Source organism: Notechis scutatus, chromosome 1 (assembly GCF_049901735.1).
Source record: "Notechis scutatus isolate UNSWTSFEM ecotype Mainland chromosome 1, rNotScu1.2, whole genome shotgun sequence".
Lineage (NCBI taxonomy): Eukaryota > Metazoa > Chordata > Lepidosauria > Squamata > Elapidae > Notechis > Notechis scutatus.
Genome location: NC_142009.1, coordinates 18,700,631 through 18,717,737, shown reverse-complemented (window position 1 = coordinate 18,717,737; position 17,107 = coordinate 18,700,631). Strand labels below are relative to the sequence as shown.

The 17,107-nt window shown below is 41.5% G+C and overlaps 1 protein-coding gene and 1 pseudogene across 3 annotated transcripts; both read left to right on the top strand.

The window, feature by feature from the left end:
• Positions 1 to 1,243: 1,243 nt before the first annotated feature.
• PRKRIP1 (PRKR interacting protein 1) lies at positions 1,244 to 15,996 on the top strand. 2 transcript variants are annotated; one of them, XR_015747995.1, is made up of 7 exons: positions 1,282 to 1,466; positions 1,981 to 2,059; positions 7,684 to 7,784; positions 11,688 to 11,773; positions 11,989 to 12,139; positions 13,566 to 13,633; positions 15,342 to 15,996. XR_015747995.1 is itself a non-coding variant. In XM_026672411.2 (6 exons), exons 1-6 carry the CDS (start codon positions 1,350 to 1,352, stop codon positions 15,446 to 15,448), a joined length of 558 nt encoding a protein of 185 aa, XP_026528196.1. In that variant the 5' UTR covers positions 1,244 to 1,349; the 3' UTR covers positions 15,449 to 15,996. The 2 variants fall into 2 exon arrangements, 1 of the variants encoding a protein (XP_026528196.1); XM_026672411.2 differs by lacking the exon at positions 11,989 to 12,139 and having other exon boundaries at positions 1,244 to 1,466.
• LOC148132687 (uncharacterized) lies at positions 2,191 to 7,500 on the top strand (annotated as a pseudogene). Its single transcript, XR_015747497.1, has 3 exons — positions 2,191 to 4,037; positions 4,510 to 5,225; positions 7,490 to 7,500. The product of XR_015747497.1 is annotated as an uncharacterized LOC148132687 (transcript).
• Positions 15,997 to 17,107: the final 1,111 nt, after the last annotated feature.

Here is a 17,107-nt window from a genome sequence, read left to right as displayed (position 1 = left end):
GGAAAAATATCCTATACAAAAGTGGGGCAGCCTTATCGTTTTCATTCATTCTCTCCTTCAAGGCTAAACTGATGTTAATTTAACCACTCTTGCAGTCTGCAAATTGTCTGCACTGTTGCTCTCATGACAAATGTCACAGATTTGAGGATTTGACAATAATGCGCAGACAGCCATTGCACAAAACAGGAAAGGATTTGTTGGTGGAACTGGCCCCGATTTCAACGAAGATCATTCAAGTGACAGATTCCAATGATTCTTTCCCATCCCAGATCAATTTATTCTAGACATGCCCAGAATCAACTAGTTTCCTTGTGGATAAGACAGGTACCTACCGGGTATTTATTAAACAAATTCCTGTTATTCCCACACTTGTATACAAAATAAATACATAAACAGGGACAAATATGCTCAACCCAAATATCTGACAAATTGAATGAAACCTCTTTTTGAACGCTTGTTCAAATGCTTATTATTTTGGAAACTGTGGAGCAAGCACTCTAAAATAGCTTTTTAAAAAATCCTCTGTGGCAAAGTTTGCATCTTACACAATTATAAGTGAAGGCTCTCCACTCTGAATTCTTTAGGATTTGGTTTTGTTTATTCTGTAGAAAACTCAACTTATTACAGACTAAAATAAAATCATACACAGTGCGGTATCACATATTTGCCAACTGCGGTTTACCACAATCAAAGCTTTTGCACAGGAACTCACTCGAGAGATTTAAACTTTAAATGCTAAATCTTTTCCGCCTGTTTTCCTAAATCAACGGGTATTCTGCTGCCTTTGTGGTAGGCAGCTACAGACGTTATGTTAACATAATGATTCTCTTTATATCTGAAAACCACCGGATCCTGTCATAACCAATTTCAAAGCTCCTATCAAGTGAACAAATTCAGTAAGTAAATAAACGAATAAAATGTACATTAGACGCGCGATAAATATAACTTAATTCTACGTGAACAAGTGTGAAATGTTAAGAAGCTACTTGGATTATCCCAAAATGCAATTATTAGCGTTGTCGATAAATAACATAAGATGCCTATAACAGAATTACGAAAAACCCCAAACAGCCGCGAGGAATCCTGGGAAACCCATTCGGACAGGCCCTCTTTCCATTCACCTCAGGAGAGACGCGCCTCCTCAGGTTTCCCGCCCTCATTAATATGAAAGAAATTAATGGCTCGCTCTTCCTATTAAAGGAAGCGTAGTAGGAGGAAGAGGCGGGAACATCGCTATCCCAGCCTTCTTCCGCCTCCAGAAACCGAGTCTGTGTGACCGTCGCCCTCCGTGACGTCATCGGTCGGGGCCGCGGCCTTTTGCACAAGGGGGTGGGAAACTTGAGAGTAGGATGGCGGCGGGGCCGACGCGGCCCCCTCGGCCCCGGAAGGAACCGCAGCCGTTGGTCATTCCCCGGAGTGCAGCAGAGGAGCAGCGCCTCAAGCTAGAGAGGCTAATGAGGAATCCGGTAAGGGGGCGGGGTATGCGTTGGTGGGCGTGGCTACTTGTCCTTTGGCTCTCCTCAGCCTTTGGGAGGTTGAGTAATGAGACCTGGCTGCTTTAATGAGGGCACTTGGTTCTTGATTACAATCATCGCAGAGGGCTGAAGAAGGAGATTTGTCCCCGTCATCCCGTTTTTTTCCTCAAGTTTGTGGCTTGGCTTCAGATACTTCTATTACGTCCCTGAGTAGAAGAGTTAAACGCTTCCCCTTCCTCAGCATGAAGATTTAGTGTCATAGGTCCTGCCCATTTCGCTGCTGGTTGGTGGAATATAGGATTGGATCTATCAAGGCAGCCTGACGTTTATGCATTCAGTATTATGATATTTTGGATTTGCAATGTGTAATCAAGTATGGAATACCTTACATAGGTTAAAACCAGTCGTGATTTCTCTCCACAGTTGGAATCTGTATGCAATTTAATAGCCTTAAATAATGACTCCCTTCGGAAATATCAAGAGTGTTGCTTATTTTTCACTGCAGGATAAAACAGTTCCAATTCCTGAAAAGCTGAATGAATGGGCACCCCGCCCACCTCCAGAATTTGTCAGAGATGTTATGGGTAAGTTGTGAGGCTTTTTTTAGGTGGTTTCTTGGTTTTGTTCATTAAGGAGGAAAAACAGACAGGAGTTTTGAAGAGTAAAATTGATGGTGTCAAGGAAAAGTTTGAAACTTTTTTCAGAGGCAGTTTTTAGTCCCACTTTGCACTTTGTTATTAGCCTTAACAAACTCATAAAATTTCTCCGATCCATGGATGTTATTGTATACTTGCAACTCTGAATCCCTTGATTCTTAATGTTTCAATTTTATAACTGTATATGGAGAGATTTTGAAGAATGATTTATACCTCTGTTTGTTGTGAGATATTGCAGAGAAAATCTGAGATTTTGGTGGCCATGGATGTGAATTTATAGTATGATTTTAACAAGGTGCTGCTTTCTCAAAATCTTGCCCTTTACTTAAAAGCAAAGGTAAAGTAACTCTTATGGCATAGATGATGAGAAATGCCTGCACTATGCACAACCAAAGATATTTGCTGAATAAGATGACTGGGGCTTTGCTTTGCATGATTTACTTCAGTGCTTCATGTAATTGATCTTCATAACGATTTAGAATAAGTTATACAAAATAATTTATAAAATGTGTGAATTTACATTATTTCATGCACCGACCTCTACTTGTGACAAAATTTAAAACTTTTTCTATTGGTCCTAGGGAATATTAATAGCCTTTGTCAATTCAAAGAGTGTTATAACAAACCAAGGAACATAACTGACATTTGCCCTTTCTAGCTTTGAGGAGGGCACTGAGAGCAAATGCGATAGTGCCTGTAAAGCTCACCTTGCCCCCAACAATCTGTCAGTGGAAGTAGTTGTTTTTCCCCCCCCTTTTTAAAGAAGAGTGTTGGGGATGGGGGATGGAATGGTTCTCAGGGAAGGTAGAGGAGGGCGTCCTATTTCAGTGGTGTCGGGTAACAGGAGATATGGGAGACAAGGGAGAGGGCAGGCATGGAGAACACGACCTCGGTGTTTAGTATCGATCTCGTGTTATGCCCCATTGCACTCACCTCATTTTCTCGGTCAGCAGATCTATGGTGGCCCTGGTCTTAAACTGCTGCTTTTAAATGTGAGATCGGCTTGCAATAAGGCTAGCCTTATTGCCGATTTGATCCTCGAAGAGAAGGCTGATCTGGCTTGCATAACTGAGACCTGGCTGGGCCCAGAGGGAGGCATTCCTCTTGTAGAAATGCGCCCAATGGGTTATCAAGCATGGCACCAGTCTAGACCTCAGGGCCGGGGAGGAGGTGTGTCTGTTGTCATCAGAGAATCTCTAGTAGCCTCCCAGAGGCACTGTTCAGCAAGTGCCTGGCTGTGAGACCCTTTTTCTTAGGTTGGGCTCAAGGGATCAGGTGGGATTGCTGCTGCTATGCCGGCCTCCCTGCTGCATGGCAGCTTCCCTACCTGGGCTCCTGGACCTCACCTCAGGGCTGGTGGTGGAATTCCCCAGGATTATAGTTCTGGGGGATTTCAACCTGCCTTCTCTGGGATCGGGGTCGGAGGTAGCCAGAGATTTCATGGAAACCATGACTTCCATGGGCCTGTCCCAGATTATCCAGAGCCTGACTAGTAATAATAGTCACACTCCCGATGTGGTGTTCTTGTCGGAGCAGTGTCTATGTGACCTAAAATTGGTAGACCTGTCCTTGGTCCCCTTGTCATGGTCAGATCACAGTCTGGTGGCAATGAGTCTCTCAAAAGCTGCATCCCCTGGAGGGAGGCAGGACCTAGTAGATTGGTCTGCCCCATCCACTAATGGACCCAGATAAGTTCCAGAAGGAGCTGAGGGTTATAACTGCAGATCTATTATGCAATTCAGCTGAGCTCTTAGTCACTATGGAATAGGAAGGTGACTAAGGCTCTGAATAGGATTGCACCCTTGCGACCTCTCCTCACCTGAAGACCTCTCTGTGCCCCGTGGTATACAGAGGAACTGAGAGGGATGAAACGCATGAGGAGACGTCTAGAGCGCTGCTGGCGGAAGTGTTAGGGATATACACCCTAGCAGAACGTGCAACTGCAGTCTAGCAGACAGGCAGATATGTGAGACAAAAACGTAGTAGTAGCTTACACTCAGTAAGACAGATACACTGTGCAAGTTAAATAGTTTTTATTCCAGCAAGAGTTATAGCATAGTCAAACGGTCCATATGTCATACAATAAGTTCAGTCAGTCCGGGGGTTATTCAGTTTGCAAAGTCCAGTGTCGAAAAAGAGTTCATTAAACTTACAATGAATCAGTCCAGTGATATATCTCTTTTGCAGTCAGAGATATGAAGAAAAATCAAACCCCTTTTCTTCTCTCCAGCAAACACGCAGTTATCACCATCAAGCCATCATTGTCAGCATTCCAGTAAAAGCCAGAGAAACAGTGAGCTCTCTTGCTCCCTCTTATGGTAGTTTATATATATTATTTTACCCAAACTAAGTTAGGTAAACAATGTTATCCCTAACAGGAAGACAGGAGATGAACTCGATCGAACACGGGTAAGAGCTGCTACTAAGGCCCATCTTGTGGTGATTCGTGAGGTGAAGTGTAAATATTTCTCCACACTAATTGTGTCTGCAGATAATCGCCCAGCGACCCTCTTTAAGGTGAGCCATCTCCTCCTAGGCAAGGAGGAGATTGAGGTCCATCTGAAGGGGCGCGCTGAGGAATTTGCAGATTTTCTGGAAGACAAAATCACTCAACTTCGTTCCCAGTTAGATGCCAGCATGATTGCTGATCCAATGGAAGCTCCTGAGGCAGGTTCTTACCCTGTTATCTGGGAACGGTTTGACCCTGTTGCTCCTGAGGAAGTTGACAGGATCCTAGGGAGTCTGCACGTGAGCACCTGTATTTTAGACCCATGTCCCTCCTGGCTTGTGAAAGCTTCCCAGGAGGTGACAGGCGGGTGGATTCTGGAGGTGATTAATGCTTCTCTACAGGAAGGGACAGTACCCCAACACTGTAAGGAGGCTGTGGTCCGTCCTCTTCTTAAGCCATCACTGGACTCCACCCAGTTGGATAATGTCCAACCTGTCTCCAATCTTCCCTTTTTGGGGAAGGTTGTTGAGAAGGTGGTCGCACAGCAGCTCCAGAGATTTCCGGATGAAACGGATTATCTTGATCCTTACCAGTCAGGATTTGGGACAGAAACGGCATTGGTCGCACCCAGAAACGGCATTGGGGGTAGTGCACCCATCCTTATTCTACTTGACCTCTCGGCAGTTTTTGATACCATTGACCATGGGATTCTCCTGGGGCAGCTTCGGGGGATGGGAATGGGAGGTCTTGTGCTGTCTTGGTTCACTTCCTTCCACTGCGGCCTCTCTCAGTCAGTGTTGATAGGAGGGAAGAGATCCAACCCACACCCACTGCTTTACGGCAGTGGCCCCAACCTTTTTGTGCGGCCCGGTGCACGGCATCACAAAATCATCCGCGCCCGGTACCGCATCAGCACGCATGGCAAGGCGAGCGGCGACCCGCCAGCCAGCCGTTACCCGCTTGTCCCGCCACCTTCAACTCCTCCTTTGTACCTGTGTCGATGGGCTTCGCGGCGGCTTGGGGACGATCGCTCGCTCGCCTTGCCATGCGTGCTGAAAGAATCCTCACACCTTAGTTTTGTTTGAAGCCGCCCCCCCTCAATGAAACTAAGGCGCAGGATTCTTTCAGCACCCAAACACCGCTTTCTACCCGGAAAAGCTCACCGAAGCACTTTTTCATCAAAACAAGATGGCGACGCCAGCAAACCGGTGGCCCGTAGAAATTGTTCCACGGACCGGTATCGGTCCGGGGACCGGTGGTTAGGGACCCCTGCTTTACGGGGTTCCACAGGGCTCGGTACTCTCTCCACTCTTATTCAACATTTATATGAAACCGCTGGGTGAGATCATCCATCACCATGGACTGAGGTATCACCAATATGCTGATGATACTCAGCTGTATGTCTCGGCCCGTGGTGAGTTAAGTGTTGCTGTGTCCTCCCTCTCGCAGTGCCTGGAGGCTATTTAGGGGTTGGCTGGGGAGCAACGGGTTGAAACTAACCCTTGCAAGACTGAATGGCTTTGGATTTGGGGTTCGTTGGTTCAGGGACAATTACCACCTTTAGTCTTGGATGGGGTGGCACTACCCCAAACAGACCCTGTGCATAACCTAGGGGTTTTCCTGGACTCACGACTCCTGTTCGAAGAGCAGGTGGCAGTTGTGGCCAGGAGGGTCTTTGCGTAACTGCAGGTTGTGTACCACTTACGCCCTTTCCTAGATCAGCAGTCCCTACTCACAGTCACTCATGCCCTGGTCACTTCCCGTCTTGATTATTGCAACGCGCTCTACATGGGGCTGCCCTTGAAGAGCATCCAGAAGCTCCAGTTGGTGCAAAATGCAGCAGCCCGCCATGGTTTTATGCAGACCCCGGTGTGCACGTGTCACTTCTCCTGCAGGAGCTGCATTGGTTGCCGATTTGCTTCTGGGTGCAATTCAGAGTGCTAGTTATCACCTTTAAAGCCCTTCATGGCTTGGGTCCGGGTTATCTAAGGAAACATCTCTTGTCAATCACATCCACCCGACCCATTAGAGTGAGGAGGCAGGGAACGTTGCGAGTCCCACCCCTGAGGGAGATTCACCTGGTGGGACCCAGAAGAAGGGCCTTTTCCGGGGTGGCTCCGTCTCTCTGTAACATCATTCTCCCAGAGATTAGAATGGCCCCCACTCTAGCTCTCTTCCGAAAGGCACTGAAGACCTGGTTTTGCCAGCGGGCCTGGGGAACCCAGAGAGGAATGGAGCCCATCAGGTGGGCTAGTGTGATCTGCTGTCGTCGGGGTGGGGGATGGGAGTTGGTTTTAATTATTTTTGTTTTTTTCCCAGATTTTGTTCAATTGTACTTTACTAATGTATTTGATTCTTTTTGTTAGTTTTTGTTTTTATTTTTTGTTTTAAATATGATTTTACATTGTGTCAGCCCCCTCAAGTCGCCATGGGCGAATAGGCGGCAATATAAATAAAATAAAATAAAATAAAATAAAATAAATAAATAAATGTCCGCAAAAGTTCATACTTGAGCTAGTATTAACAAAATGAAAAATAACTCTCATATTTGCATTATATTTAATTTTTCATAAAGTAGCATATGCTTCATAGAAGATCTCGTGTAAAGATTATGTTCACATGACTGCTTTATTTAGTCTCTCAGTAATTTCAGAATCATAAAATGTAAATTGCCAAGGGGATTACTGTGGGTAAGAATGAACATGGGAACATTTTCCATTGGGTGGTGGGGCCTAGTAAGAGTGATCATACAAGTGAGCCTAGCCAGGATTTTATTTTTTTTTCCTCCTGAATTTTGAGCTTTTTCTTAGTTTTGATGATACTTTGTCTGTTATATTGGGGTTACATTAAAATGTTCATGTATTTCTTATGTCAAAATGGTGTTAAGCCACATCACTGTTTCTTGGCAGATTTGGGGTAAGCTATATGGATTGAAATAGTTTTCACTATTTCATATCCAATTTGTTTCTTCTAAATGGTAACAACTTTCCAAATATTTAAAGAGACTTTACCCAACTGAACTATTTGGGACCCTTAAACTGTTGGAGATTGAGATGGAATATTTTGCTTCAGCCATATGTTTTTGCTTTTGCTTTTTTGACAGGTTCAAGTGCTGGGGCTGGAAGTGGGGAATTTCATGTCTATCGACATCTTCGGCGCCGAGAATATCAGAGGCAAGATTTTATGGATGCTATGGCTGAGAAGGTAAAATGACTATCCCTCAAAAGCTTTGATGATATTGATTACCTCGAGAATCCTTGCTGTTCTGTAAACTACAAAGAGGTCTACTTTCTCCCCTCTCTCCCCTTCCCTCTTTGATCCTCTCCAAGAACAAAGTATTAAATACTCATGCAGGTATTTATATGTTTTCTCTCTCTCTCTTTCATTTTCCTTTGTTTGCTCTTTTCTTCCCATCAGAAAACTTTACTGATATTTTTTTCCTCTTTACCCTATTTTTCCTTCCTTTCAAAATGTATTAAACATATATTTACAAGCTAATTGTTTCCTAGGTACTAATCTTCTGAGTGTGCAGAAAAATACAGTTCCTTATTTTTGGATGACCATGTGTTTTTGTTTTTTTGAAAACAATTTTATTGATTTTTTAAAAACAAACAAAACAAACAAAACATAAAAACATCAGCTCTCTTCCATACATATATACAAACAGTGTGTCGGTTGGTTCATCAGTTTTGTGCATTCATTTCGTAGTCTCAATTACAGTTACATTACATAATAACTCATATTATCAGTCCAAACTTATATATCCTACCGTGTTTCTCCAACAATACGGCCTCCACCAATAGGAAGCCCCACCATGTTTTATTGGCATAAAATCAAATTAAGCCCCTCCCCCCAAATTAAGCCCCATATTAAACATGCGAAATGGGGGGGAAGCGGGGGCTTGCCGTTAGGAAGTACTTTGTTGCATGCCCGGATATGGTGCTACCTGCGTTGGTGGGGCACTTCATATCGGGAGACCTCCCGCTGTTGCTTCTCCCTTCTCCCTTGCTGCCCCTTCTCCCTTGCTGCCGCGGCGTTAGAGCAACGCCGCGGCGTTTGGCGCAGCCACGTGCGGCCAGTCAGGGCTCCTCTCCCTGCAACCGGAGCCCTGAGGAGACACTTGGCTTCAGGCGCTCCCGTCTTCCCTTTGCTTTCAAGGTAAAGCAAATTATTTTACAAAGCCTCCCCTGCCCGAGAGGGCAGCCCAACCCACGTGGGAGGCTAATTTCCGGGGCCTCTTCCGTTCCTCCCGACCTCCCTACACTGCGCGCCTCTGACGCGCCGGTCCCTTCAGCCCAGCGAGCTCTTCCACCTCAAAGAAAGGCCAGGCGGGCTGCTGCAGAGCAGCAGCAGCGGGTCTGAGCCGCTCGCAGAGGAAACAGCCACCACCCTTAGCCTGACACGGGAAGAACGAGCGAGGTTAGCGCCCGCCAGCCCGTCCTTCCTGCCTTTGGAGGCACCTGCACCGAGCGCCTCCGCGGCTCGGTTTCCCCTATCGGCGGGTCCTCCTTTCGTGCGGAGGGCTGCGGGGGAAGGCGCTCGCCCGAGAGGATCTCTCCCTCTCTCTCCCCGCAAGGTCAACGTCTGCGCTGCGGAGGAGAGGGCTGCAGCCGGTTCCTCCTGCTTGCTGAGTGGTGAGGAAGCCGCCTCGCCCGGGTGAGATTTGAGAACGAGGGGCAGGAAGAGGCACACACACACCCGCGGCTCGCTTTCCCAGCTCTGCCCAGCATTTACGGCTCTGGCGCGGCCCTGGCAGGATGAGCGGAGGGTCAGAAAATAAAATACAAGCTGAATAGTCAAGAACTTGTTGATGACCCAAGCTCTGTAAAGGACCTTGGAATACTCACCTCTAATGATCTAAGTGCTAGAGCCCACTGCAACTACATAGCCAAAAAGGCATTAAGAGTTGTTAACCTAATCCTACATAGCTTTTTTCTCTGGTAATATCACACTACTAACCAGAGCATACAAAACATTTGCTAGACCAATACTCGAATACAGTTCATCAGTCTGGAACCCACATTACGTATCTGATATTAGCACAATTGAGAAAGTCCAGAAATATTTCACAAGAAGAGTTCTCCACTCCTCTACTCGTTGTAGAATACCTTATGCCACCAGACTTGAAATTCTAGAACTAGAAAACCTTGAATTACGCCGTCTTCGGTCTGACTTAAGCATGGTATATAAAATCATACATTGCAATGTCCTACCTGTCAATGAATACTTCAGCTTCAACCATAACAACACAAGAGCACACAATAGATACAAACTCAAAGTAAACCGCACCAAACTTGATTGCAGGAAATACGACTTCAGCAATAGAGTGGTCAATGTCTGGAATACTCTACACGACTCTGTAGTTTCTTCCCCAAACCCCAAAAACTTTAACCTTAGACTGTCTACTATTGACCTCACCCCTTTCCTAAGAGGTCTGTAGGGGGCGTGCATAAGCGCACCAACGTGCCTACCGTCCCTGTCCTATTGTTTCTCTTATTCTTTTATTTTTCTTATATGTACCCATTTCATGTATTCACAACTATGTATACACTTATACTTATTATCTTGTAAACAATTGGCAAATCAAATAAATAAATAAAATAAATAAAAAATAAAGTAGTTTATTCTATAACAAATCATATAATCATACCAAATCTATCCTAGAAACACTTTATAGATATGATATCAAATAACAAAAAAAAGAAAAAGAAAGATATTCCTTGTTATCTAACATTCTAAATATTCTATTATTATATTTTATCATCCAACCATTGATAGAAAAGGTCCCAAATTTTACAGAATTGTTTATCCTCTTGCTCTCTAATTTCAAATGTCAATCTACTCATCTCAGCACATTCCAATATTTTCTTAATAATTTCTTCCTGTAATGGTATTTTCTCATTTTTCCAATTTTTAGCAAATACAATCCTAGCCGCTGTTAATACATTTACAATCAAATATTGCAAATCTTTACTGTATGTATCTGGTAAGATTCCCAATAAAAAAAACTCCGGTTTCAAATCTGTGTGTTTCTTTGTCATTTTTTCCAACCACATGCGGATTTTATTCCAATATTTTCTAGCATCCTCACAAGTCCACCACATATAGTAGTATGAGCCAGGTATCTGATGACATTTCCAGCATTTTTCAGATTTATTCTTGAACATTCTTGCTATCCTTGTCGGAGGAAAGTGCCACCTGTAAAACATCTTATACAAATTTTCTTTATAAGCTGTTGACATTGTCATTTTATAATTTTGCGACCATAGTTTTTGCCATATCTCTAAATCAATCCCATATCCAAAATTCTTCCCCCAGACAATCATAGTTTCTTTAACTTGTTCTTCCTCTAGCTTAATTCCCAGTAAATAACCATATAATTTTTTAATCACCTTCTCATCAGTACCTGTCAGAATCTTATCTAGATCAGTCTGTTTATCATAAAATCCCTGTTTTAGAATCTTCATCATACCTTGAGTGTATTTGCGCATATGAAAACCAATTCATCTTTATACCTTGTTCCTCTAGATTTTGTATCGATTTGAGTTCACCCTTTTCATCCAATAGTTCCCCATATCTAACTGTTTGTTCCTTCTTATAAATTATAGGATAGGAAAATGCTTCAATAGTCGATAACCAAACTGGAATTTTCAAATAACATTGTCTTTTTATCTTCTCCCAGTTTAACCACAAAGACTCCCGTATATAATGTCTTCTAAAGTAACCCTGTGTTTTAGTTACCTTATACCATAAAAAAGCGTGCCAACCCAACAGCAAATCGTGACCTTCTAGTGTCAACAATCTAGTCTTTCTTAATGTTATCCATTCCTTGACCCACATCAAATTTGCAGCTTGGTAAGATGACCATGTTGTTATATAACACATGCGGCCTTCTATTCCCAATACATCCAGCTATGTGTTTGGGAAGTCCAGAACCAGGACATGAATCAATAACATTCATATATTCAAAGATACAACTTTACACAAATCCACTTAGCATTATAAGACAGCTTTTTTGAAATGTGCATTTTTGATAAACTGTATCAATACACTTTGATTGAATTGTTTACAATTTCAGATTTAATGTATTGCATCTATTTCTTTTAGCAAAAATTAGATGAAGAATATCAGAAGAAGCTTGAAAAGAATAAGATAGTTGCAGAAGAACAAACAGCCAAACGTAGAAAGAAGCGGTAAGATCAAGCTGTTCTTGGTTGCTGAAATAGAAACTCTAAAGAGATTCTGTTTTAGCCATAGCAGAATTATCTTTTTATTCCAATTTAATTTTCTCATTTAATAAATTTAATAACTAAATTTGATCTCATGCGCTATCTCATTAGTTTCTGCATTGCCCTAATTTGAGGGAGATGCCTTATATCATGCTTGTCTTTTCTTTATTTTTGACCAGGATTATGCGTTTCTTAAGTTCCAAATTAAACTTAGCTCATCTCCTTCACTTAAAATTAGTAATGAAAATGAAGATATTAGCAAAAAATACCATGAGGATGTAAGAACAAAAAGATGTGATGAAAAAAACTGTTTTTAAAACTGAGGAAAAGGTAAAATACTATATATGAGTATTAGTATGACTAATTTGAATTGTATGCTATTTCAAAACAACTATGTTAAAACATAAAATGAAACTAAGAAGGGTATGCTAAGATGAGAGAAATTACTGTTATTGCCGAGAATTTCTGTGATAACTCAGTATTGCTTAGAATCATGTTTTTGTTTTAAACAGTACCTATTTGGGCAACTGATATGCTGTTTAAGCAATAGCAGAAAGATACATCATAGTTTTTAAGGGGAAAAGGCAAGAATTAAATATAAAGTGCTCTAAGATGCAAAGGAACAAGAAGGATTGAGACTGACTGATTCAAAACTGTATTTTGCAACGTTCTCTTCCTCCTGGTTTGGATGAAGGAGTGGATGATGCTAAGGAAAAAAGAGAATTCTGAGAGAAAAAGAAAGGCATGGCTGGAAGTTTTGATGGCATGGATTTTTATGATACAGTAAAGTTAAATTTAATGTAGCTTTTTAAAAAATAGAAGTGCTCTCGAGTCTAGCGTGCGGCTCGCCATTTTGAGGGGTAGAGCTCTATCACAAGCTATGAATAGTTCCACCATCGAGGTATGTGTCCTGACTGCTTTGTCCCTGCATGTGCTAGTCAACAATAACTGAGAAGTGCCTTGTTGAGAATATGGCATAGATATAAATCCAAATTCTGCCCAAAAATGTCTAAGAAAGAAAAGTGAGATTGTTAACCTAGTGAGAATTATTATAAGAGCAAGCTGAAAATAAGACGAAGTCAAGAGATCAATTGACTACAGAGGGATTTATTTTTCAATGGTTTTATATGCGGTTAAAGAGAAAGATTTAAGGTAGATAACAAGACGTTTGTAATTAAACAGCACAAGACAGAATTTGAATTTGAACTAGATGTACAGATGATCATGAAATTGAAATGGAAGAAGTGAATGTCTGATGAAATGAGCTAAGAACTTTGGATATAGTATACTGATGGAACGATGAAAATATGTGGCTGAAAGGACTGAAATTTACATTATGCTATCATTTAAAAGAGATGATACAAATTCTGTGATGCAATTCATATATTTATCTGTAGGTGACCACAGGTCTTTGCAAGCTGTTGAAAAAAATTCCCTAAGTGCAGATTATTTATAGCCCAGTATTTTCAGTCCAGCATCATGTAAAGAATAAGATGAATAAGATAAACCTAATATTTTTGGATTTTGGGGCAATGGTTGGAGAAGGCTTCTCTAATTACTAAAGAGTAAAAGAGATGGAAGAGAAAACATTTAAGAGCTATTTTCATCTATTTTATTAAATATGAATTTGTTTGCAACATTAAAGGTTGTTATTTCAACTTTACATCTTTACTAAGATTAGAGTTAAAAACTGCAAAGTTTGAAAAGAGTTGTTGTTCATTTAATCTATTTAATTTCTCTTTTGTTTTCTTTGCAGTCAGAAATTGAAAGAAAAGAAATTGCTGGCAAAGAAAAATAAAGTTGAGCAAAAGAATGAACATGCAGGTAACTTAACTGTTGTAAACTTGAGGTTAGCCTAGAAGAAAATGTATTTTCTCAATCCCAGAAATCCCATTTCTGTCCAATTCAGTAGAAATTGTATGACTGCAGGAACAACATGTGCCACATATATTAGTGTGGGTGTCTTTCAAAGGGGCCTTCAGCTAAGAGCCCTGTTCAGATAATCCTCAACTTATGACTGTAATGGAGCCTACCCAATATAGTTGCAAGTGGTGACAGTCATTAAGCAAGATCGCCTCACTTAACAATACTCCACTCATTGGTCTCCCTGATGTGGTTGTTAAACGGAGCAGGATGAGGGAGGCTGGGAGGCATAGCACAGGCCTGCCAGGACTGCATGTCCCGGGCCTCCCAAGGCCTCCTGCACTTCCTGACACATCCCATGATCCATTTCCTGCCCTTCAGGGTCCCCACAGCCCTTGAACTCGTTCCCCCACTGGATCCCTGCAGGCCTTGGGCCTGCTTCTCACTCCCATTGGGCCCCAAACCTTCCTTCTTGCTTACCTTTTGTAGATCTCCAGATCTCAGGAGATTGGGTTAAGGAAAGGAGGGCAGGCCTTTATGTTGTTGAGCCACATGGTGCAATCCTGGAAGCAGCTGCCATTTTCCAAGAGGCTGCATTGAATTGTGCCTATTCGGAAAATGAGGCCGCTTCTGGCGTTGAACCCCATGGCCGAGCAACAAAACTGCCTGCTTTGCTTTGGTAATGTAAGCTCTTGGCATTCCACATTGCCAGAATGCAGCAGAGCTCATGTTAGTGAAGCAAAGCAAGGCATTCTATTGCTGGGCTGCATGGTGCATCTCCATTTTCCGAATGGCCACAATTTAATGTAACCTCTCAGAAAATGGTAGCTGCTTCCTTTTCTCCCAATGCGGGAAAGAAGGCAAAGTGATCATGGAAGTATAGTTCCATTAAGGTTGTAAGAAGTGCAGTTCACTTTTGTATTGTAATAAACAATTTGAAACAGTGGAAGAAAAAGATTTTCTATAATATGAAAAATAAAACTCCTCACAAGAACAACATACATGATGTCATCCAGTGGTAGAGCTGGAGAGATAGGAGAGTCCTCTCCCTCTGTGGATACAGCAAGGGGGAAAAGAAGAATTCTTTACTAATTAATTCTTCCCTAAACTGATGCCCTTGGAAGAGATGGGACTAACTTCCAGAAGTCCAGCTGCCAGGCAGGGAAAGGGAGATTGACTACATCCAAGCCTGCCAACTTGAGGAAGAAAGACTAATCCAATTTGGGGAAGACTGGGGACTAGATCTAAAAAGTCTGCAAAGGTTTCCAGTATTTTTACATTATTAAATTTCTACCCTTCCCATCTCAAGTAATTCTGGATGGTTTACAGCAACATAATAAAACCATGTAAATAAGTGAATAAAAACACAGATTAAAATAGAGTTAAGAACAAGTTAAAACCTACAAGTAAAAATCAAAATTAAAACATTCAGAAGGCTAAATGCTTAACGAGGTAGTGGAAGTGCTCTCAAGCCACTGCCATCCCCAGGGTGGCATCATAATCTTAGACTGCCATGCTAACTAACATAAAGAGAATAGCCTTTTCTTCTTTCAGATGCAGTCTGCTTCTGAATGTAAAATTCTGCTTGATTCTGATAATGAATGCTAGTATATTAAACTTTCATTACTTTAACCAGACCTTCTTTTCTTCTTATACTTGTGTTTTGAAGCTGCGGATTCTGATCATTCCCCCAAACAGCAGACCAGTGAAGAAGAGACTTCTGAGGAAGAAGAGAAAGATGATGTGAAGGAAACCAGCTTTGTGATGAAGAGATGATGATCTTGCTACTCTACTGTAGTTAATAGCCAGCTAGCATTGAGCTAAAACCGAATTGAACAAGAAAGTTTTTCTGCTCTTTTGGACTTCCTTGTGGAATTGTTGATATGGCCATAACAGCCCCATGGAATATCATTGCTGGATCCAAATCAAATGAAAGTTGATTTCAAACTTTCTTGTATAACTGCTATGCAGGGTTTCAGGGAAAAGCGTCAGCATCATGTAACTCTAGTTCCTCTGCTATTGCTCCAAAGTGACATTTCTTTTATTAGCTTATGTCTGTAAGCAGATCTCCTGAGACTTAAATATACAAAATGGAGTTATGTAGCTGAAAAATGGACTTGACTTTGAGGCAGGAAATAATTTCTATTTCCTGGAGGAAAAAAATTTAATTTCTTGAGGAGTCTATTAAATTAGCCTTTATTCCTTGCATTTCTGCTGCAAGATAAGATTTTCCAACAACTAAGAAGATCTATTGTTTCACTTCAGAAGTGTGTTGTTCATTTTTATTATAAACATTTCTGAATAAAAAAAAAGAGGACATCCAAGTGCTTTTGTTTTTCTGCCTCTGAAGGATACACACTGCATTTTATATGGACTTTTCATCCATGAATTTACCTGCCAAAAACATGTAGCCATTTAAGATAAATAAATCTTCCATATTCACTGCACTATACATTTGAGCAGTTAGAAAATAACAGTTCTTGAGTTTCCAGGGTTATCCGGCTGGTCAATGTGTGAAAAGGGATACTCAAAACATTTCATTCTCAGTTTTTAATTTTGGTATAATCTTTAAGTGGGTCTTCCGTCTTGAAATACAGTTGCAGCATTCCTAGAGTGGTAAATCAGCTGTTTATATACATAGTCTGCCAAAATAAAAAATGGTAAAAAACGTAATTTCACCTAACGTGTGGATTTTGCAGCCGAGGCCTATGCAAAAATAGAAGCTTCTCTCCTATTTTACTTGATTCATCTACAAAATCATAATATAAAAAAGTTATATGGATAAAAAATTCTAATAAAGACTTTAACTTTGCAACAGAGCACATCCTAGTATAACTGATTCATGTCTGATGAAATTGTTTTGTGACTCATAGATGTGTGTTGATACAGAAACTGATCACTAGGAAGTTATTCCTTTCTGCACTATGGAGAAATTAAATGCTTTTCTGCAGCCTTAATAGGCCAACTACCTAAGTTGAATGTTGAATATAGTTTATATGTAAATATGTTCAAGCCAGAACTGGGTTCCTTTGAGACAGAATTAGCTATGAACCTTTAGAGACGTGTTCTTTGAAAAAGCAAAATAAATGGCATTACTTGCAAACAGACATCTTTGGAGACCAATTCATGCCAATTTTAAAATGGTTGTGCCAAGCTCCCGAAAAATAAGACTGTTGTTGAGATTGGATTAAATAAATATTGACTGGTTTGAGGGGGAGGGAACGTTATTGCTTCGGGACTAATTTTAGGTTAGAGTCCATCTTTCTTATTCCAAATTCGAAAGGAGATGCATTTTCCACATGCTCAGATTAATAATATAAGCCCCGTATCTTTAGAAAGCAAGTGAAAAACCTCCCACTTTTCTTAGAAAAAGGGCGGAACATTTGCTGGTTAAGGCAGTGAGGGGGGGAAAAAACTCTTGCCTGTCTGTTCACT

What these genes read in the sequence shown, in the direction of transcription:
- PRKRIP1 (XM_026672411.2), top strand. Translation starts at nt 1,350, where the DNA reads ATGGCGGCGGGGCCGACGCGGCCCCCTCGGCCCCGGAAGGAACCGCAG. An exon ending in TGGATGCTATGGCTGAGAAG is followed by an intron (nt 7,785 to 11,687) that starts GTAAAATGACTA and finishes TATTTCTTTTAG; the next exon opens with CAAAAATTAGATGAAGAATA. An exon ending in GCAAAAGAATGAACATGCAG is followed by an intron (nt 13,634 to 15,341) that starts GTAACTTAACTG and finishes TGTGTTTTGAAG; the next exon opens with CTGCGGATTCTGATCATTCC.